The sequence below is a fragment of the Schistocerca nitens genome, chromosome 1 (genome assembly GCF_023898315.1).
Source record: "Schistocerca nitens isolate TAMUIC-IGC-003100 chromosome 1, iqSchNite1.1, whole genome shotgun sequence".
In the NCBI taxonomy this organism is placed as follows: Eukaryota; Metazoa; Arthropoda; class Insecta; order Orthoptera; family Acrididae; genus Schistocerca; species Schistocerca nitens.
This window is the reverse complement of record NC_064614.1, coordinates 219,660,588-219,684,486: the sequence shown is the minus strand read 5'-3', so window position 1 is coordinate 219,684,486 and position 23,899 is coordinate 219,660,588. Positions and strand designations below refer to the sequence as shown.

General features: G+C 46.3%; 1 protein-coding gene across 1 annotated transcript in view; it reads left to right on the top strand.

Moving 5' to 3' along the window:
• The window catches only part of LOC126237430 (cytochrome P450 4c3), a 348,050-nt gene that overhangs the window by 291,402 nt on the left and 32,749 nt on the right, over positions 1-23,899 (top strand). Inside the window, exon 11 of the mRNA XM_049947583.1 lies at positions 15,882-16,061. Coding sequence (XP_049803540.1) covers positions 15,882-16,061 — 180 coding nt within the window. The remainder of the gene's footprint in view (positions 1-15,881; positions 16,062-23,899) is intronic.

Sequence of the window (23,899 nt, the reverse complement as noted above, 5' to 3'; positions counted from 1 at the left end):
TTTTCGGTACTCACCTTGCACTAAATTTTAATATCCGTTTAAATAGCGGTGCGTCCGAGATGGAATTAAACAGCCAAAGCACTAGTCATCAATTCTATGGATCATCACTGAAAGGGGATAACTTCCCCAAAATTGAAAATGCAGCTTTTGTCGGTTTTGGCTTCTTGAGACGTAGAGGCAGCGATTGGAATTCAAAGTGGTGCGAGCAGTCTTGCCGCTTGTAGAGAGCTGATTTAATTCTGCAGTTTTCCAGGAGTTGTCAAGTTTTAGAAATAAACTTGATGCAGGCCTGGAATCATCGTTTGATTACTTTTATTGTAACATTATTAACTGTTTCTCGGATAATATCAATATAAACAACTCAGAGTTGGAAGTTTCAAGTAATGATGAAAAACCAAGAAAACGAAATCTTGATTACTTTTTGATATGTTATGGGTTTTTAATTTTGAGCTATACAACATGAAACCAGATGAAGATTTTTTCATTGTTATTGTGAGAGACAAGATAAGAAATATGGTAATGCAGTATGCACCTTTTTATAACATTGCATTGAGAACGTAGTCCCCAAAACAGCAAGATAACTGCAGCTCTACAGCGATGCGTTGCGGAGGCCAAAATTGTAATCATGTGGTCATGGGAGTGTTAGTGTTCTTAACAGACAGTGGCGGATTTGGGCAAAAATATACCACTGTCTTCCCGTCAGAGGGCACTATATACACCATCTGACCGCCACTTAGGCGTCGTGTAAAGAAAATTAAGGATGTGCGTCCAAGTGCGTATTCCAGACCAGTATACGCTTCTCATCACGGAATCCAGCAGCGTGATCGCTTTAAGCAAAATACAGTATTTAACTGTAAAATATGATGGACCATTTAATAGAAAGAGGTTGCTTATAAGGTGAAACAATGGGAAGAGGACAAAGTGACATTAGCTCCCCAGAGGTTTCTGCAGTATGAATACAGTTCAGAAAAGAAAGGGCAAGCAGTTGCTAAGCCTTATGTCGGAGGACTCAAAGTCCATACCTTTATATTAGTAGACGCCACGATATGATTTTCCAAAAGGACATTGGGCATCCTCAGACAGGAGCATGTTATGGGAAAGTTCGCATAAACAGGAATAAGAAAAATGATATTGAAAAATTATGGAAATATGTTACAGATCCACAGTATCAAGTGTTTTATAAACAGCTAACGACGAGTGTTACCTTCCACTGAAATTGTAAAAAAAAAATACATCGAAGCGCCGCTAGACCGGGATTCAAGTCTGTCACCTTTCCAGCTGTCTGAAACTGATTTTCACCTTTCACGTTACAGCTACCACAACGTTTGCACTTATTCTCTGCAGTCTTACCACATCGGGCATCAGCAGTCTAAGCTTTCTGAATATCCTGAAACTAGCGTCTTCCTCGCTCAGCATCTAGTTTATGGAAAAAATGCCAAGCAGTAATCCCACCGAACGTTCCATGGGAATTATTAACGACCGAACTCATGCAAAAACAAATATATTTAGCGCAGCGGTAACATAGACGCCGGAAAGTGTGTTCTACAAGAAACAGTCAAATGAAAACGAGACAGATGGGAAAAGTAAGTAAACCGTTTATTATTTCAAAAGTAATCGCCATAACTGTTATAAATTTGTCCCACTGTGAGACAAGACGGTTAATGCCTTCGTGGGAAAATGGTTGTAGTTGCCTTCGGAACTATAATTGTACCCAGGCTTTCGTTTCTGCGTTCGAAGCAAACCTATGGCGGTGAGAGGTCGGGACTGTATGAGCTGCAAACATGTTTCGACTACACTGCAGAAGTTTCGGTGGGAAGCCATTACAAATCTTCCACACAGTCCCGAACTCTCTGCATGCGATATACTTCTTTTTCCATCTCTGAAGAAAGACATTCGAGGCCGTCGATTCGCTTAGGAAGAAGTGATTTGCGCATGGGTAAAATCATGGCTCTGCAGGCAACCGCAAACATTTTTCCTGGAAAGCATTGACCGTCTTGTCTCACTGCAGGATAAATGTATTAACGGTTATGGTGATTACTATTGAAATAATAAACAGTTCATTAATTTTTTCCACCTGTCTCATCTTCATTTTTATATAACATAGTAGTTCCAGAAATAAATGTCTCACTGTCAAAAAATATATGCGACACATCGTCCTGGGATCCTATCTACACTTGTTAATTGTCCGAGGTCAGAGTCTCTTGCCTTGGGGCAAAGAGGAAGATAACTTCTTCTCTAGATGACTGCTTCATAGTAATTCCATATCATTTTAAGTGTTTTACAAGAAAATAACCTAATTAAATCGAGAAACAGAAATTTATCTATAGTTTACTTCAATAAGTGATTTATAGAGAGTGGTTCTACTCTCGGAGTATCACGGCAATACTTGGGTGTTCGTAGTTAGTTTTAGAAATGGATGCAAACGAAATGATTACAGAAAAGCGTCGCTAAGGACACAAGCTCACCGAAGAAAATATTAGTCAGCCCTTAAAAAGTACTGCGGCTATCACGCGATCGTCCACCGCAGCGGTAAGTCATGCCAGTAAACTGGTGTGTATCTACATCTACATCTACATGGTCACTCCGCAATTCACATTTAAGTGACTGGCAGAGGGTTCATCGACTCATTTTCATACTGCTTCTCTATTCCACTCTCGAATGCCGCCTGGGAAAAAGGAACACTTATGTCTTTCTGTTCGAGCTCTGATTTCTCTTATTTTATTATGATGATCATTTCTCCCTACGTAGATGGGTGTCAACAAAATATTTTCGCATTCAGAAGAGAAAGTTGATGATTGAAATTTCTTAAATAGATCTCGCCGCGAAGAAGACCGCATTTGTTTCAGTGACTGCCACCGCAACTCGCGTATCATATCAGTGACACTCGCACCCCTGTTGCGCGATAGCACGAAACGAGCTGCCCTTCTTTGAACTTTTTCGATGTCCTTCGTCATTCCTACCTAGTAAGGATCCCACACCGCGCAGCAATATTCCAGCAGAGGTTCAAATGGCTCCAAGCACTATGGAACATCTGAGGTCATCAGTCCCCTAGACTTGGAAACTGCTTAAACCTAACTAACCTAATGACATCAAGCACATCCATGCCCGAGGCAGGATTCGAACCTGCGACCGTAACAGGCGTTCGGTTCCAGACGGAAGCGCCTAGAACCGCTCGGCCACCGCGGCCGGCTCCAGCAGAGGACGGACAAGTGTAATGTAGGCTGTCTCTTTAGTTGGTTTGTCGCATCTTCTAAGTGTTCTGCCAACAAAGTGCAGTCTTTGTTTCGCTTCCCCACAATATTATCTATGTGGTCTTTCCTATTTAAGTTGCTCGTAATTGTAATTCGTAGGTATTTAGTCGAATTGACAGCCCTTAGGTTTGTGCGATTTATCGTATACCCAAAATTTATCGGATTTCTTTTAGTACCCATGTGCGTGACCTCGCACTTTTCTTTGTTTGGTGCCAATTGTCACTTTTCGCACCATACAGAAATTCTCTCTAGATCATTTTGTCATTGGAATCGATCGTCTGATGATTTTACTACACGGTAAATTACAGCGTCATCTGCAAACAATCTTAGGGGGCTGCTCAGATTATCACCTAGATCATTTATGTGAACCAGGAACGGCAGAGGTCTCATGACACTACCCTCCGGAACGCCAGATATCACTTCTGTTCCACGCGATGCCAGTTGTGACAGTTGGTAATAAGGAATCACAGCAGTAAGATGGATCGACATGGATACGCGACAGAGAGCAGCTATCGTATTTGGACGTCCCCATGACCACAGTCTGAATGACGTTTCTAGATTCGTTGGTGTATCAATGCGAGTTGTCTAACGTGTCTACAGCCTAACAGGATGGTTGGTTGGTTTGGGGCAGGGGGCCAAACAGCGAGGTCATCGGTCACATCGGATTACAGAAGGATGGGGAAGGAAGTCGGCCGTGCCCTTTCTAAGGAACCATCCCGGCATTTGCCTGAGACGATGTAGGGAAATCTCAAAAAACCTAAATCAGGATGATCGGACGTGACTTTGAACCGTCGTCCTCCCGAATGCGAGTCCAGTGTGCCGCGTAAAGGGGGTAAGAACTGTGCTTGTTAAAAGATCCTAATAGTCACGTACTAGAGACAGGTGTCAGAGTTTTTCAGTGACAATCTGACAGGAACTGCCGCTGTCAGTGAATGTAGGTCCGTCACAATCAGTTTCCAAGCTATCATTGCGAAGAAAACTGCATGCAACGGACGTCTGGGGTAAAGTACCTAACAAAAGTCTGTCTCCATAGCTGTGTGGCCAGCGTAGGTAGATGCCAAGTGGAAGACTCGGGTTCGTTTCCTGGCACTGTTAACAATTTTTCCTTGGTGGGAGGACTGATATGGAGTGCATACATCTCGTGATGCCAATTGAGGAGCTTCTTGACCGAATACTAGCGGCTACAAGGTCTGAAAAGTTTGCAGAACGGCCGGGAAAGCGGTGTCCTTACCTTGCGCCCCTGCACACAACATCTGCATGACGCTGCAAGGCAGAGGACGACACGGCGGCCGGGTAAACATCCTTTGAGCCTTCATGAGCCGCCTAAAAAGACCAGTTCAATATTCACAGTGGCACATATAGCTCCACATCTTTCACATCTACACCTACACAATCTGATCAAAAGTATCCGCACACCTATTAGTGTACATTAATAAGGGTCGCGTCCAACCCTGGTCTTTATGACGGCCTGAACTCTGCTGGGAACACTTTCAGTGAGGACTCTGATGTCTGTGGAGGAGTAGCAGCCCATTCAACAGCCGGAACCAGAGAAGGTAGTGGTGTTGGACGCTGGGGGTCTGGAGTGATGTCGGTGTTCTCAGTCATGCCAAAGGTGTTCCATAGGGTTTAGGTAGGGAATCTAGGAAGACCAACGCATTTCAGGAATGTTACTGTTCACAAATCGTTGCCTCACAGATGCTGCTTTATATGAGGATGTACTGTCATACCAATGCAATCATCGTCTCCGAATGGTTCCTCTACTGTAATGCTGTAAAATAAGTTCATATCGTTTCCCATTCACGTTTTCTTAAGAACGGTAAGGGAAACACACCCTAACGACGAAAAACACCCCACCAGCTCCTCCGTAATTCACTGTCGGCTCTACACATGACAGCAGATAACGTCCTCCATGCATTCACCAAACCGAAACCCTTCCATCGGATTGCCACAGTGTATAGCGTGATTTCACTCCAGATCACTCATTTCCAGTCGTCCACTGTTCAATGGTGTAGCTTTACACCACCTCAAGCTTGATTTAGCACTGAGTACAGCATTTTGGAGATTGAAAAAATGGTGAAACACTGGCCAAGATGAACTGAGCTAGAAGGCGACTCTTTTGAGAAATAAAGTGTTTTTTGGGGGGATGATGTTATTTTATTTAAAAAGTTACGGTCTAAAAATCCGCCCTCGTAAACTGACCTTGACAGAAAATCAGATATTAGAGTAACGGGCCATAAGAGTATCTGGAACTGTAATTAGACGGTACGATAGCGGGTGCTAGGCCTGTGTTTTTCGGTTTACGTATGGGTTCGAAGGTAGTCCGGGAAGGGAAAAAATTGTGGAAAGTGAATAAGATGGTATATGCTGCGTATTTGGAAAGGCAGGTGGATAAGATGGAGCGCACGCCTCTTTAGTATTTCAATGGATTTGTAAAATTTGGAAGGGACGCAATTAATGTAGGTTAGGGTAGGACAAATAAAGGATTTTTAGGTACGGATGATGTTAGAAACATGTAAACCCCAAGTATGGCATATTAGTACTTTTAGTAGTTTCAAGGAGTTTCTGAATTTGTATCGGATTGATCCATATTAGTATCCTAGTGAAGTTTAGTCGTAAGTACATAAATTTATTAGAGGGATGGGTTGGTTGTAGATGAAAGACTGAAATAAAAAGGCCAAAATCGAAGAGAAGTGTACCCAAAGACGATGACAAAGCTTTTCTGTAGATTAATTTACGAGTGTAAATTACATCTATTACACATCTCGACTAGGAGAGTTACGTGGCGTTAGGAGGAGACATGGGAGAGTTGGAAGGTGTACGGTACTATCTAGGCTTGTCATCAGTACATTAGAAGAACAAGGTGAGGGTTGGAGGTTTGGGGCTGTCTGCTGTGTACATGAAATACAAAAGAGCAGACTTAACAGAGCCTGAGACAAGTCAAGGTGAAAGATGTAGGAGCAGAAGTGAGTAGCTGTGAGATATGTACAACAATGATAAAGAAGGGTATAAGTTAATATGATCGCACGAGTTTGTAGTCTCAAGAGGACTGAATATGTGACAGATATAGAAAGCAGTTGGCAATGTTTAATTTACTTGGCGGAAGATAAAGTGGATAATATTGAAGGAAATAGTCATCTGCGGAATTGTTAGGATGATAGCCACATCGCCCACGGTTCACTTCGTGGCGTACTTATGAAGGCCACGTCAAGAATTCGCGTATGTGTGGCCCGGTTTCAATCAGACGGATGAAGATCAAAGAACTTGATGACGGTAGCATGTAGAGAGCCCCTGGGCTGTGGCCTGCGCCGAGCCCAAGTGCTGTTTCTTCCAAGCGTCTCTGTGGCTGGGAGCCAAACCAAATTTGTTTGCTATGACACAAGAATGTCGGTGGGAATATCTTGTTTGTTGAAATTTAGTAGAAAGCACAGCGTTCAGAGCTGAAGTATGCTGGAATCTCAAATCCTTGTTGACAAGATTATCTATCTTGCGAGTCTATATCGCGGATCCAGAAAGATGAGAGTGGATATATAATATTGATTTCCTCATATTTCCTGCATATAGTTAGCACAGTAAGATGGGTTGACGTGAGACAATGGCAAAAGTAACTATTGTGTTTAGACATGGCTACAGCGGAATTACAAATAGTTCACCTCTTCTTCCCCCCCAACAGGTTACGTACAGCGAAATCAAGTAAGTCGCCTTTTCACCATGGGACTTCGTTAAAGAAACAGTGCGTTATTCCCTTCTGTATTTAACCACAGATGGCACTTAACTGTCCCCATTTCAAAATGGTTCTGAGCACTATGGGACTTAACATCTATGGTCATCAGTCCCCTAGAACTTAGAACTACGTAAACCTAACTAACCTAAGGACATCACACAACACCCAGTCATCACGAGGCAGAGAAAATCCCTGACCCCGCCGGGAAGCGAGAACGCTACCGCACGACCACGAGCTGCGGACCGTCCCCATTTTTACTGAAGCAACACAATATGTGAGTTGTATCTTTCCACCGCAGAATGAGACACTAAAGTTTTAGTATTCTACCAACCTGGCGTCTTCGTGCGTTTTCGTTGCCTGAATACAGAAGCAGCGCGTAGGGCTTGAGTCTGCTTTCGACGGGAGGTTTTTATGGAATTACAGTGAAACACGCTAAGGCCTGCGAAATCTTCTCGCTTTTCCACCCGGATAGAAGACCGAGAAGATTTCGACGGCAGTTTACATTCACATATAGACTACATTCAAATATAGGCTATGACTTTTGTTTCACCTAATTAATGAATTCGTTAGTTTATAGGAATGCCAGCTGTTTTTAATTATAAACATTAAAAATATTCCTTCAGATAAAACAGCAAACTGTGTTACTATCAAGTTCACTCGCAAAGGCGTTAATCTTTCTCACAGTCAAAAAACAAAAAAAAGACCAATCAATCCTTTATCACTTTGTAACTCAGGAGAAATTATTATTAACTTATGATAAGACCGCTTACACATTCTGCAGCTGATACTATAATCTATTTTTCTCTCAAATGGCCCAGATTAACCGCGTACTTCCAAACGCCATGCCATCTGACTTATTAGCATTGACTAGTTCAGCGCGAACCACTGTGTTGGGCGGTCATTCGTAATATTATCGATGACGCATGAAGTGCTTCGTTTCTCCTTAGTAAGTCAGTTGTTTATTTAAGAGTGGCTGTAAAATTACGTTCTAATTACGTCATAATAGTGCATTATTCAGAGGATCTCCTTGCTATTTTGGATTATATCTGACGATTAATTTGATCATTATAAAAAAATAAACTAATCAGTTTGGCGCGCAGGTAAGGAGTATAATTGTCTCTAGCTTTCATCAGAGCAGCCAATCAGAAAGCACGTATATTCTGCTGGCGCAATTTTCCACTAGGGCTGCACCAAGGTAACAGTATCTGTACTGTTCGCCTTTCTTAGCAATCATATACAACCGCTCACTTGACGAAAGGTCTGTTCCTAAAGACTGGAAAGTAGCACAGGTCACACCAATATTCAAGAAAGGAAATAGGAGTAACCCATTGCAAAACAGACCCATATCACTGACCTCAATTTGCCAATTTGCAGTAGGATTTTGGAGCATTTACTTTACTCGACCATTATGAATCACCTTGAAGAAAATGACTTATTGATAATTAATAAACCAACACGGTTTCAGAAAATATCGTTCTTGTGCAACGCAGTTCGCTCTTTATTCCCATGAAGCAATGAGTGCTGTCGACAAGGGATCTCAAATCGATTCCATATTCCTAGATTTCCAGAAGGCTTTTGATACCGTTCCTCACAAGCGACTATTAATCAAATTGCCTGCATATGGAGTATCGTCTCAGTTGTGTGACTGGCTTCGTAATTTCCTCTCAGAGAGGTCACAGTTCGTAGTGACCGACGGTAAATCATCGAGTAGAACAAAAGTTATATATGGCGCTCTGCAAGGTAGTGTCATACGCCCTCTGCTGTTCCTGATTTACATAAATGGTCTAGGTGATAATCTGAGCAGCCCCCTTAGATTCTTTGCAGATGACGCTGTAATTTACGTCTAGTAAAATCATCAGACTATCAACTCCAATTACAAAATGATCTAGAGAGAATTTCTGTGTGGTGCGAAAAGTGGCAATTGGCACTAAACAAAAAAAAAAATGCGAGGTCATCCACATGGGTACTAAAAGAAATCCGATAAATTTTGAGTATACGATAAATCGCACAAATCTAAGGGCTATCAGTTCGACTAAATACCTAGGAATTACAATTACGAGCAACTTAAATTGGAAAGACCACATAGATAATATTGTGGGGAAGGCGAAACAAAGACTGGGCTTTGTTGGCAGAACACTTAGACGATGCGACGAACCCACTAAAGAGACAGCCTGCATTACACTTGTCCGTCCTGTGCTGGAATACTGCTGCGCGATGTGGGATCGTTACCAGGTAGGATTGACGGAGGACGACATCGAAAAAGTGCAAAGAAGGGCAGCTCGTTTCGTGTTATCGCGCAATAGGGGTGAGAGTGTCACTGATATGATACGCTGGTTGGGGTGGCAGTCACTGAAACAAAGGCGGTCTTCTTTGCGGAGAGATCTATTTACGAAATTTCAATCACCAACTTTCTCTTCCAAATGCGAAAATATTTTGTTGACATCCACCTACGTAGGTTCAAATGGTTCAAATGGCTCTGAGCACTATGGGACTCAACTGCTGAGGTCATTAGTCCCCTAGAACTTAGAACTAGTTAAACCTACCTAACCTAAGGACATCACAAACATCCATGCCCGAGGCAGGATTCGAACCTGCGACCGTAGCGGTCTTGCGGTTCCAGACTGCAGCGCCTTTAACCGCACGGCCACTTCGGCCGGCGCCTGCGTAGGGAGGAATGATCATCATAATAAAATAAATCAGAGCACGAACGGAAAGATTTAGGTGTTGCTTTTTCCCACGCGCCATTCCAGAGTGGAATGGTAGAGAAGTAGTATGAAAATGGTTCGATGAACCCTCTGTCAGGCACTTAAGTGTGAATTGCAGAGTAACCATATAGATGTACATGTAGATTCCAATTTGTTACGTCATTTATTTGTTGTAGCATGGCCTAACTCGAATATAACCTGTAGCATGGCCCAACTCGAATATAACCAGTGGGAACGACGCAGTGGTTCCAAAAGCCAGAAATGTTACTGTGCCAATGGCAGCACCATGAATGAAGTTGCCCGAATGTGTCAGTGAGGACTGTCCAACGTGTCTAGAAGGAATAATGTACCACTCACAGCCATTTAAACTGGCGCAAGAACTACAGTCGTAAAAAGACCCTCGTCGGCAGGAGTCGGAGGTAGTGTCTTGTGAATGGCGATGTGTTTCAAAACCCAGCAGGTGTTGCTTGCTGTCAGTGAATGCAGGTCCATCACAACCAACTTCAGAGCGAGCATTGCTAAGGGAACTGCATGAAATGGACGAGAGGAGTCAGGTACCTCCCAAAAGGCCATTGTTCACAGCGTTTCATAAAACTGCACGTCTACAATGAGACATGCAACTGTATATGAGTTGACAGGCGACGTGTAATGTGATCGTGTTAGTTGCCTGGTGACGCGTAGTCTGGTCAGCACAGCCGCGGTTTTGCCCCTATTTCGAATGTTAAAACAGTGCAGTGACGAGGTGTACGTCTGCCCCCCGGTGGTTTTGTGATGTTTTGCGGGTGTCTTTTGCAAAATGACTTGGACCCACCCATTTAGTTTACCATGAACGTGACCCAAGATATTTACACTCAGGTGACAAAAGCCAAGGAAAACCTCCAAATATCGTGTCGGACCTCCTCTTTCCGGCTTAGTGCAGCACCCCGACGTGGCTTGGACTCACCAAGTCGTTGGAAGTCAGCCGCAGAAATACTGAGCCACGCTGCCTCTATGGTCGTCCACCATCGCGAAAGTGTTGCCGGTGCAGGAATTTGTACACGGACTGACCTTTTGATTATGTCCCATAAATTTTCGATGGGATTCATGTCGATCGATCTGGGTGGGTATATCATTCGCTCGAACTGTCCAGAATGTTCTCCAAACCAGTCACGAACAGTTGTGGTCCAGTGACATGGTGCATTGTCATCTACAAAACTTCCATCGTTGTTTGCACGTGATCTCCAAGTAGCCGAACATAACCACTTCCAGTTAATGATCTCTTCATTTGGACCAGAGGATTCAGTCCATTCCATGTAAACACAGCTCACAGCATTATGGAGCCACCACTAGCTTGCACCGTACCTTGTAGACAATTTGGATCCATGGCTTCATGAGGTCTGCGCCATACTCGAACCCTACCATCTGCTCTTACTAACTGAAATCGAGACTCATCTGACCAGGACCACAATTTTGCCGTCGTCTAGGGTCCAACCGATGTCTTCACGAGCCCAGGAGAGGCACTGCAACGATGTCGTGCTGGTGGCAAAGACACTCACTTCGGTCGTCTGCTGCCATAGTTTATTAACGTTCCTTGTACGTCCCACATTGATTTTTGCGTTTATTTCAGCTTGTGTTACTTGTCTGTTAGCACTTACAACTCTATGCAAATGCTGTTGCTCTCGGTCGTTAAGTGAAGGCCATCGGCCACTGAGTTGTCCATGGTGAGAGATAATGCCTGAAATCTGGTGTTCTCGGCACACTCTTGACACTGAATATCCCGGAATATTGAATTCCCTAACGATTTCCGAAGTGGAATGTCCGATGCGTCTAGCTCCAACTGCCATTCCGCGGTCAAAGGTTATTAAATGCCGATGTGCGGCCATAATCACGTCGGAAACCTTTTCATGTGAATCACGCATATCGCTATCCCATGATTTCTATAGCCCCAGTGTATCCCAGTATTCTAGGTGGCCAAGTGTTGGCCATTCTTCTACACATTCTTGAGAGTACGGACACTACCGTCTTTCGAGACAATAATAGACGTTTTCACAGGACTACATCCATAAGTTCCTGGTTTGACCTCAATTCAGGTAGCTTATGCACAACGACTAGCCACTACATCTCTTGCTCTTAATCCCATGAAAATATCTCTGACTATTTGGAATAGAGGTGAAACGTAGCTATCGACATCCCGACTGTTTGGTAGTTCAACGGTCTCTAATTATCAGTGAGGACGTACGTTGATATGGCATGCCTAAAGAAACTGGTAGCCTCATTCCTTTGGCGAACTGAGGCCAGTATCAAGAACAGAGGCGGTGTTTCACTGTATTGGCTTCATGTCTCTTGAGACATAACATGTTAGTTTTTTGCCCAGTGCACTTATTTTCATCAGTTGCTATTTACAAAGATGCGCAAAACTTAAGGACGAAAGTAACTTTAACGTATGTTTCACAGAGAAGTGACATACACTGCGTGATCAAAGGTATCCGGACACCTGGTCGAAAATGATTTAAAAGTTCGTGGCGCCCTCTATCGGTAATGCTGGAATTCAATATGGTGTAGCCTACCCTTAGCCTTGATGACAGCTTCCACTCTCGCAGGTATACGTTCAATCAGGTACTGGGAGTTTTCTTGGGGAATGGTAGCCCATTCTTCTGCTCTGAGAAGAGGTATCGATGTCGGTCGGTGAGACCTGGCACGAAGTCGGCGTTCCAAAGAATCTTAAAGGTGTTCTATTCGATTCAGACCACAACACTGTGCAGGCCAATCCATTACAAGGATGTTATTGTCGTGTAACCGCTCCGCCACAGGCCGTGCATTACGAACAGATGCTCGATAGTGTTGAACGATGCAATCGCCATCCCCGAATTACTCTTCAGCAGTGGGAAGCTAGAAGGTGCTTAAAATATCAATGTAAGCCTGTGCTGCGATAGTGCCACGCGAAACAACAAGGGGTGCAAGCCCCCTCCATGCAAAACACGACCACACCATAACACCACCCCCTCCGAATTCTACTGTTGGCACCACACAGGTTGGCAGATGACGTTTACCGGGCATTCCCCATACGCCGCTCGACCTTGAAACCCAAGTTTTCTCACCTCCCGCCTAACTGTCATAGTACTTGCAGTGGATCCTGATGCAGTTTGGAATTCCTATGTGACGGTCTTAATAGATGTCTGCCTATTACACATTACGACCCTCTTCAACCATCGGCAGTCTCTGTCAGTCAACAGACGAGGTCAGCCTGTACGCTTTTGTGGTCTATGTGTCCCTTCACGTTATCACTTCACTACCACATGGGAAACAGTGCAGCTAGGAATGTGTAGGAGTGCGAAAATCTCGCGGAAAGACGTATGACACAAGTAACATCCAGTCACCTGACCACCTTCAAAGGCCGTGAGTTCCGCAGAGGGACCCAATCTGCTCTCTCACGAAGTCCAATGACTACTGAGGTCGCTGATATGGAGTACCTGGCAGCAGGTGGCAGCACAATGCACATAATATGGAAAACGTACGTTTTTGGGGGTGTCCGGATACTTTTGATCACATAGTGTAGCTCGACGAAACTTGGACCATACGCAGAAGAAGTGTCAGAGTGTAGTACAGAACGTAACTGAAAGAAACATGCAATGAGTCGAATAGAAATGACATTTTTATTCAAAGACAACAATTATACTGCACTCACCGCGACTCATGATGGTCCATGGACATTACAAAAAGAAGGACTTGGTTCTTAATAGTGTGTGATCACCATAGACAGCAGTGGATGCTCTGCAACGTGCTTCCACGCTGGCCACAAGGTTGGTAGGGAAGACTTCTGGTAGGGCGTCCCACACCTCCATCAGCGCAGTAGACAACTGCAACGCGTCTCCCACCGCATCCCATACGTGATCGATCGGATTTAAGTTGTGGCAACGGGCAGCCAGTCCGTTCGTCCGATATCGTCTCGTTCCAAGAGGTTCTCACCTCCGCTGTTGTTTGCTGTCGCGCGTTGTGACACATAAAAAATGAAATCAGGGCCGAATGCTTCCCTGAAAAGACGCACATACGGCAGGAGTACATTGTCACAATAACACTGAGCGATCCACACATAATGAATCTGCTCTCATCCGAGTATAGCACGCGGTCCCAGTCCTCATCAGTCCAGTCCCTTATGCTCTTGTCACCACCGCAGTGCCGCCGGAGTGCAGGTGTCAACGGAACACGACATACTGGCCATCTGGTAAAGAGATCAACCCCATTCAGTCAGTGTGGGACTGTGGAGCGGGAGACCGCATGCTGTGCAACCCGTTAATTGAGGTTGCAGTTGCACCTGCTGTTGGATTTGGATCGCTTTTTGGCTGTTGGACAATGTAGCCGTCATCTGCTGCTTTAGCTGACCGTGTTCGACCATCCCTCTCCTTCGGGTAGCATTGCCTATGGTTCGGAACGCTCCCCAAGTCAAGTCATTCATATGTTGTCTCAGGACCACCCTATAATGAAGAACACCATTATAGTGCTCCGTAACTGCTCACTGCTTGACACACACTGTCTTTTTCCGTTCCTCCAACCGCTGCGTCGCGTTGCGCGACGTCTCCATTTCGCGCTATAACCACGATGACCTCACACCATGTGACGTCCATCTTTCTGTTCACGACAGGGGGCCAACATTTTCCCGCACTTCTATTCATCTTCACCGTGTAATTAGTACACTACACTCATGCTCATAAATTAAGGATAATGCTGATACATGATGAAACAATGCTCTGGTGGGCGGTTTGCGGGTTTAAATCACCTCGGGGTATGACCATGCGGTGCATTTGACCTGCGGTCGTCGCACGGTGGCGCTGGCAGCAGTCCACATACGCAGAGGTGTGTTGGTGCATGTCAGAGTACGGTGTAGTGAGTAAGTATGCAGACGTTATCAGACGTGCTAATGGTGACTGTGTGTTGAAAATGGCTCAAAGAACGCATATTGATGACGTTATGAGGGATAGAAAACTAGGGCGCTGGAGCCTGGACAAACACCGCAGGTCGTAGCACGGGCCCTCCGTGTGCCACAAAGTGTGATCACGATTATGGCAACGATGCCAGCAGACAGGAAACGTGTCCTGGCGCTACAGTACGGGACGTCCACAGTGTGCAACACCACAAGAAGACCGATATCTCACCATCAGTGCCCGCAGACGGCCACGGAGTACTGCAGATGGCCTTCTTGGGGCCTTACAGCAGCCACTGGAACAGTTGTCTCCAGACACACAGTCTACAGACGACTGAACAGACATGTTTTATTCGCCTGGAGACCTGCAAGGTGCATTCCCCTGGTCACAGGAGAGGCGTAAAGCCTGGTGTGAAGAACACAGTACATGATCATTGGAACAGTGGTCCCAGGTTATGTTCACGGACGAGTCCAGGTATAGTCTGAACAGTGATTCTCGGCGGGTTTTCATCTGCCGTGAACCAGGAACCAGATACCAACCCCTTAATGTCCTCGAAAGGGACCTGTATGGAGGTCGTGGTTTGATGGTGTGGTGCACGTACACCCCCGCATCTTTGACAGAGGAACTGTAACAGGTCAGGTGTATCGGGACGTCATTTTGCACCAGAATGTCCGCCTTTTCAGGGGTGCAGTGGGTCCCACCTTCCTCCTGATGGATGATAACGCACGGCCCCACCGAGCTGCCATCGTGGAGGAGTACCTTGAAACAGAAGATATCGGGCGAATGGAGTGGCCTGCCTGTTCTCCAGACCTAAACCCCATCGAGCACGTCTGGGATGCTCTCGGTCGACGTATCGCTGCACGTCTTCAAACCCCTACGACACTTCAGGAGCTCCGACAGGCACTGGTGCAAGAATGGGATGCTATATCCCAGCAGCTGCTCGACCACCTGATCCAGAGTATGCCAACCCCTTGTGCGGCCTGTGTATGTGTGCGTGGTGGTCATATCCCATACTGATGTCGAGGTACATGCGCAGGAAACAGTGGCGTTTTGTAGCAAATGTGTTTCGGGTCGGTTTTCTCAACTTATCACCAATACCGTGTGTTGTGTGTGTTCCCTGTGTGCCTTTGCTATTAGCGCCAGTTTTGTGCAGTGCCACTTTGTGTGGCACCACATTCTGCAATTATCCTTAATTAATGAGCATGAGTGTACATTACTTTGTCTGTCTCGTCCTTAATTTCTGCAGAGCAGGGTATGTACCATGGTGAGGCCCACTTGACGTCGGTCGTGCCGCTTGGTGTTGCAGGCAGCTACCAGGTGCCGGCGGGCACGACGGCGCTGGTGGTGACGTACATGCTGCACCGAGACCCGCGATCCTTCCCGCAGCCCGAGCGCTTCCTGCCAGAGCGCTTCCTGCCGGAGAACTCGACGGGCAGGCACCCGTACGCCTACATACCCTTCAGCGCCGGGCCGCGCAACTGCATCGGTGAGTGTCCAGTTGCCAGCGTCTTCAGTGACCTCATCAGTGGCTACTATTACAGCTGCAGAGAATACTTTCCCTCCTTCAGTGGGATAACGTTAGCAGACAGACTGCTGTAGTCACCTGCTTATGTCTGCTATACACTGTAATACGAGGGCAGTTCAATAAGTAATGCAACACATTTTTTTTCTCGGCCAATTTTGGTTGAAAAAACCGAAAATTTCTTGTGGAATATTTTCAAACATTCCCGCTTCGTCTCGTATAGTTTCATTGACTTCCGACAGGTGGCAGCGCTGTACGGAGCTGTTAAAATGGCGTCTGTAACGGATGTGCGTTGCAAACAACGGGCAGTGATCGAGTTTCTTTTGGCGGAAAACCAGGGCATCTCAGATATTCGTAGGTGCTTGCAGAATGTCTACGGTGATCTGGCAGTGGACAAAAGCACGGTGAGTCGTTGGGCAAAGCGTGTGTCATCATCGCCGCAAGGTCAAGCAAGACTGTCTGATCTCCCGCGTGCGGGCCGGCCGTGCACAGCTGTGACTCCTGCAATGGCGGAGCGTGCGAACACACTCGTTCGAGATGATCGACGGATCACCGTCAAACAACTCAGTGCTCAACTTGACATCTCTGTTGGTAGTGCTGTCACAATTGTTCACCAGTTGGGATATTCAAAGGTTTGTTCCCGCTGGGTCCCTCGTTGTCTAACTGAACACCATAAAGAGCAAAGGAGAACCATCTGTGCGGAATTGCTTGCTCGTCATGTGGCTGAGGGTGACAATTTCTTGTCAAAGATTGTTACAGGCGATGAAACATGGGTTCATCACTTCGAACCTGAAACAAAACAGCAATCAATGGAGTGGCGCCACACCCACTCCCCTACCAAGAAAAAGTTTAAAGCCATACCCTCAGCCGGTAAAGTCATGGTTACAGTCTTCTGGGACGCTGAAGGGGTTATTCTGTTCGATGTCCTTCCCCATGGTCAAACGATCAACTCTGAAGTGTATTGTGCTACTCTTCAGAAATTGAAGAAACGACTTCAGCGTGTTCGTAGGCACAAAAATCTGAACGAACTTCTCCTTCTTCATGACAACGCAAGACCTCACACAAGTCTTCGCACCTGAGAGGAGCTCACAAAACTTCAGTGGACTGTTCTTCCTCATGCACCCTACAGCCCCGATCTCGCACCGTCGGATTTCCATATGTTTGGCCCAATGAAGGACGCAATCCGTGGGACGCACTACGCGGATGATGAAGAAGTTATTGATGCAGTACGACGTTGGCTCCGACATCGACCAGTGGAATGGTACCGTGCAGGCATACAGGCCCTCATTTCAAGGTGGCGTAAGGCCGTAGCATTGAATGGAGATTACGTTGAAAAATAGTGTTGTGTAGCTAAAAGATTGGGGAATAACCTGGTGTATTTCAATGCTGAATAAAACAACCCCAGTTACAGAAAAAAAATGTGTTGCATTACTTATTGAACTGCCCTCGTAATACACTATGTGATCAAAAGTATCCGGACACCCCCAAAAACATACGTTTTTCATATTAGGTGCATTGTGCTGCCACCTACTGCCAGGTACTCCATATCAGCGACCTGAGTAGTCATTAGACACCGTGAGAGTGCAGAATGGGGCGCTCCCCAGAACTCACGGACTTCGAACATGGTCAGGTGATTGGATGTTACTTGTATCATATGCCTGCACGCGATATTTTCACACTCATAAATATCCCTAGGTGCACTGTTTCCGGTGTGATAGTGAAGTGGAAACGTGAAGGGACACGTACAGCACAAAAGCGTACAGGCAAACCTCGTCTGTTGACTAACAGAGACCGTCGATTTTGGAAGAGGGTCGTAATGTGTAATAGGCAGACATCTGTCCAGACCACCACACAGGAATTCCAAACTGCATGAAGATCCACTGCAAGTACTATGACAGTTAGGTGGGAGGTATGCCCGCCCGGTTGGCCGTGCGGTCTAACGCACGGCTTTCCTGGCTGGAAGGAGCGCCTGGTCCCCGGCACGAATCCGCCCGGCGGATTTGTGTCGAGGTCCGGTGAGCCGGCCAGTCTGTGGATGGTTTTAGGTGGTTTTCCATCTGCCTCTGCAAATGTAAGCTGGTTCCCCTTATTCCACTTCAGCTACACTATGTCGGCGATTGCTGCGCAAACAAGTTCTCCACGTACTCGTGCACAACCATTACTCTACCACGCAAACATAGGGGTTACACTCGTCTGGTGTGAAACGTTCCCTGGGGGGGGGGGGGGGGGTCCACGGGGGCCGAACCGCACAATGGCTCTGAGCAATATGGGACTTAACAGCTGAGGTCATCAGTCCCCTAGGACTTAGAACTACTTAAACCTAAGGACATCTCACACATCCATGCCCGAGGCAGGACTCGAACCGCACAATAACCCTGGGTTCAGTGTGGGGCGGAAGAGTGGTGAAGTGGACTGCGGTAGTCGTCATGGGGTTGCGGACCACTACGGCTGCGGCGGGGACGGAGCCTCTCCGTCGTTTCTAGGTCCCCGGTTAACATAACATAACATAGGTGGGAGGTGAGAAAACTTGGATTTCATCATCTAGCGGCTGCTCATAAGCCACACGTCACGCTGGTAAATGCCAAACGATACCTCGCTTGATGTAAGGAGCGTAAACATTGGACGATTCAACAGTAGAAAAACTTTGTGTAGAGTGACGAATCACGGTACACAACGTGGCGATGCGATGGCACGGTGGGGTATGGCGCATGCACGGTGAATGCCATCTGCCAACGCGTTTAGTGCCAACAGTAAAATTCGGAGGCGGTGATGTTATGATGTGGTTGTGTTTCTCACGGAAGGGGCTTACACCACTTGCTGTTTTGCGTGGCACTATCTGTTGAAGAGCAATTCGGGGATAGCGATTGCATCTTTCAACACGATCGAGCACCTGTTCATAATGCACCGCCTTTGGCGGAGTGGTTACATGACAACAACATCTGTAATGGACTGGCCTCGACAGACTCCTGAGCTGAATCCTATAGAGCACCTTTGGGATGTTTTGGAAGGCCGACTTCGTACCAGGCCTCACTGACCAACATTGATACCTCACCTCAGTGCATCACTCTGTGAAGAAAGTGCTGCCGTTCCCCAAGATACCTTCCAGCACCTGATTGAATGTATGCCTGCGAGAATGGAAGCTGTCAGCAAGGCTAAGCGTGGGCCAACACCATATTGAATTCCAGCATTACCGATGGAGGGCGCCACGAACTTTCAAGTCATTTTCAGCCAAATGTCCGGATACTTTTGATCACAGTGTATGTACAGCAGCAGTTTAATGGCGTTAAAACATCGATTCTATAAATTCGAAGAGATCATCGAACGCGTACACTGTCTGATCCACAGAATATGCACACCTTATAGTTGACGTTAACATGGTGTGTGACCACCCTTCGCATTTATGACTGCTTGAATTCTGATGGTGACACTTTCAGGGTAAGATGGAAGGATCCAGCCTCTTCCGCGCCACAACATGGCAGGATGGGTGACAGAAGTGGTGAGGGAGAGGGGAGATTTACGCCGGGATGTACAGTCAAACACTGATAGTGTTGATAGGTGTTTATTCAAGCAGCGCTATACAGCACAACCAGACTGTGCGCTTGCAAACGGAGCCAATCGCGGAATGCCCTGATCCCCCGATCCGCCTGTCACTTCCATTGTCCCGGGCCGCGGATGGCATCTACCACGATGGCGAGCAGCCCACCAGCAGCCAATACCGTGCATGCTGCCATAGGCGAAGAACGACTGTGACCAGCCCACTTCCTCCAGAGTCTTGCGGACTATGCACCTCTGTGCTTGCTCGTGATCCCCATGTGGTGCATTTGGTTGCAGTACCCGACACTTGAGGCCTGTTGCCGAGCAGCAGTCTCCCAGCCGTCCTTCCCAGGGATCGACCAGGATGGTGGCCGATGACATCTAGGTGGCTAGAAGGCTGTGAGGGCATACCTCACCAAACCGGATCGTCGCTTGCAGTCCATCGGCCGAAGTCCCTCAGACAGCGGATACTGGTTGTACGCTAGCTCCCCGCATCGGTGAAGTTTCCCAAGTCCCGTGACCACTGCGTCACAGGTAGACACGCCTCATTGGCACTCGATGACTCAGTCTGTGGCGGTTCATCATCCGATTGTCGTCACCAATGACGGGTCGTGGTTTCTCTGAAGCTCAAAAGCCCATATTTCTCTCCAGATCAAGACACAGTCGCAATGGCTGCAAGACTGAATCCTTTGAGCCCCTAAGCTCTGTTATTTACGCCCTCATAGCTGCACTTCTGACGTAGACCTACTGAGTGGGGGAGGGGGGGAAAGAGTAAGTTTGTTTCCTGCTACTTGTCCAGTCAGCTTTTCCTAGCTCGCTCTGCCCTGATCACAGATTGTTAAGCCTGATTGAATTTGCAGCATGTTAGTTTCTCGGTAGCATGCTAGTGTGCAAGTCACAAAATATTGCTTCATGCTTGGGTACACCCGTGTTAGCTGTTCCACGCACTCGACTGTTGACTGGCATCGCAAACTCCTGTCTGCCCAGAGTGTTTGTCGTAATGTCAACAGTACCTTCCAGTGGCTTACTTGATTAGATTATCGGCCGGGCTGGCCTCCACTCTCTGGCCCCGATAGGAATAAAAATTTAAAACTTTACAATTTGCCTGCTGAACATGCAGCAAAGATGTCTGAACGTCTGAGGAAGAATGAGAGCCCATTCTTCCTCAAGAACAAAAACCAGAGAAGGTAGTGACTTTGGACGCTGGTGTCCGAAGTGAAGTCGATCTTCTAACTCATCCCAAAGGTGTTCCATTGGGATCAAGTCGAGACTTTGGGAAGGCCAGTCAATTTCAGGAATTCAGTACCAGTCCAAAGTTGCAAATTTCACTTATTTTTTTATTCACTGTTGACTAGTTTCGGGCCGGGACCCATTTTCAAATCATCGTAACATAGTCAAACATGATATTTCCAAATATGCAAACATTTTTGACATGTTTCTGCATATTCGGAAATACCACTTTTGTCTATGTTACAATGATTTGAAAATGGCTGCCAGCCCGAAACTAGTCATCGACTGAATAAACAAATTGAAATTTTGCAACTCTGGACTGGTTTTTCGTTGTAGTGGTAAACAGAAGTTGCTGACCTGCAGCTAGTCCAGCATGCTGGAAATTTGTAAATTTCAGTAATGTTATTGTCCACAAACCATTGCATCAGAGACGCTGCTTTATGATAGGGTTCATTGTCATGCTGATAGACATAATCATCGTCTCCGAACTATTCCTCTACTGCACACAGAACACAATGCTACAAAACGTGTTCGTATCCTTCGGCATTTAGCATTTTCTTAAGTGTAGTAATGTGACCACGTCGTTTCCACGAAATACATTCCCATACCATAGCACCACTTCCTCTTCATTTCACTGTCGACACTGTACTTGCTCGCAGGTAACATTCTCCAGGCGTTCTCCCAACTCTAACAAATCATCCAGGCATGTCAGCTGGCACCGACGCTACAGCCAGAATTAACAACATTGGCCTATTTACCACATTAACAGACGGCTGATATTTGCCTCTAGGACTTCGCTAGTCATGATGTGCATGCAGACAAAGCACTTTCTTCTTACTGTGACCCTCATCCTCTGACCGCGCATAACTCGTGGCACGACCACAGTACATTCATGTAATGTATAACACTCTAATATAGGACAGCAGAGAACAGCCGTTACAGTTAAAGTGCGCTTTGCATGGCTGCTTCACGTATTTTCCACAATCCATCAAGTAAGGCGATTTAATATACATTTTTAAAGCAACGCCTCAGTGTAACGTAGCTCTGTAGACGAGTTCCGTTTTCACTCCCATAGCTTCTGTACCACCAGCAGCTTTTTGCACTCCGCAATTGATAGATAGCAACACTGCTGCCAACTGTCGGATTTCATATTTTGCCATATGAATTCTACATACACTATGTGATCAAAAGTATCTGGACTCCTGACTGAAAATTACTTACAAGCTCATGGCGCCCACCATCGGTAATGCTGGAATTCAATATGGTGTTGGCCCACCCTTAGCCTTAATGACAGATTCAACTCACGCAGGCATACGTTCAGTCAGGTGCTGGAAGGTTTCTTGGGGGCCGGCCCCTGTGGCCGAGCGGCTCTAGGCGCTTCAGTCCGGAACCGCGCTGCTGCTACGGTCGCAGGTTCGAATCCTGCCTCGGTCATGGAAGTGTGTGATGTCCTTAGGTTAGTTAGGTTTAAGTAGTTCTAAGTCTAGGGGACTGATGACCTCAGATGTTAAGTTCCGTAGTGCTTAGAACCACTTGAACCATTTCTGTTTCTTGGGGAATGGCAGCCCATTCTTCGCGGAGTGCTGCAGTGAGGAGAGGTATCAATGTCGGTCGGTGAGGCCTGGAACAAAGTCGGCACTCCAAAGCATCCCAAAGGTGTTCTATAGGATTCAGGTCAGGACACTGTGCAGGACAGTCAATTACAGGGATGTTACTGTCGTGTAACCACTTCGCCACAGGCCGTGCATTATGCTCGATCGTGTTGAAAGATGCAATCGCCATCCCCGAATTGCTGTTCAACAGTAGGAAGCAAGAAGGTGCTTAAAACATCAATGTAGGCCTGTGCTATGGCAGTGCCACGCAAAAAAATAAGGGGTGCAAACACCTTCCATGAAAAACACGACCACACCATAACACCACCGCCACCGAATTTTACAGTTTGCACTACACACGCTCGCAGATGACGTTCACCGGACATTCCTCATACGCCGTTCGACCTTGAAACCCAAGTTTTCTCACCTCCCGCCTAACTGTCATAGTACCTGCAATGGATCCTGATGCAGTTTGGAATTCCTGTGTGCTGGCCGGGATAGATGTCTGCCTATTACACATTACGACCCTCTTCCACTGTCGGCGGTCACTGTCAGTCAACAGACGAGGTCGGCCTGTACGCTTTTGTGCTGTACGTGTCCCTTCACGTTTCTACTTCACTATCACATCGGAAACAGTGGACCTAGGGATGTTTAGGAGTGTGGAAATCTCGCGTACAGACGTATGACACAAGTGTCACCTAATCATCTGATCACGTCCGAAGTCCGTGAGTTCCGTGGAGCGCTCCATTCTGCTCTCTTGTGCTGTCTAATGACTACTGAGGTCGCTGATATGGAGTACCTGACAGTATCTCGCAGCACAATGCGCCTAATGTGAAAAACGTATGTTTTTGGGAGTGTGCGGATACTTTTGATCACATAGTGTAACATGGAAAATGAAGTTGTTTAGAAGTAGTATGACAACATTAGTCACCTAATCATAGACTCATAATGTGTTGTCACGGCTGTCAAAGTTTAATAATGTAGGAGGTCAAGTTTTTATTGTAAGAAGTGTCATGGCTATCGAATTTTATTAATGTAACAAGTTTCTTCGACGCTATGAAAAGAAAGGAGACATGTTTAAGTAATAATGTTAAACACCACAAATAGGTATGATGCTGGGAAGACACGATGAGGTGGCCAAGAAGTGGGGCAGATATAGATGTTATCATGTGTAGAAGAGAAAGCAGGACGGGCCGTCCATGGCCACGGCCCTAGAATAACAGACCTACACTGATGTGTCAAAACATTATGACCCCTTGCTTCATAGCTTGTTTGCCGTTTTTGAAACGAAATACGTCACTTATTCTGCGTATCAGGGATCCGACAGTGTGTCTGCAGGTTTCTGAGGGTCTAAGGCGTTACATGTGTCTACGTATTGGTCACACACTTCGCGCAAATAACGGCCCGCTGATTTGCGTACGTGGGGATGGCGCCCGATAGCAACCC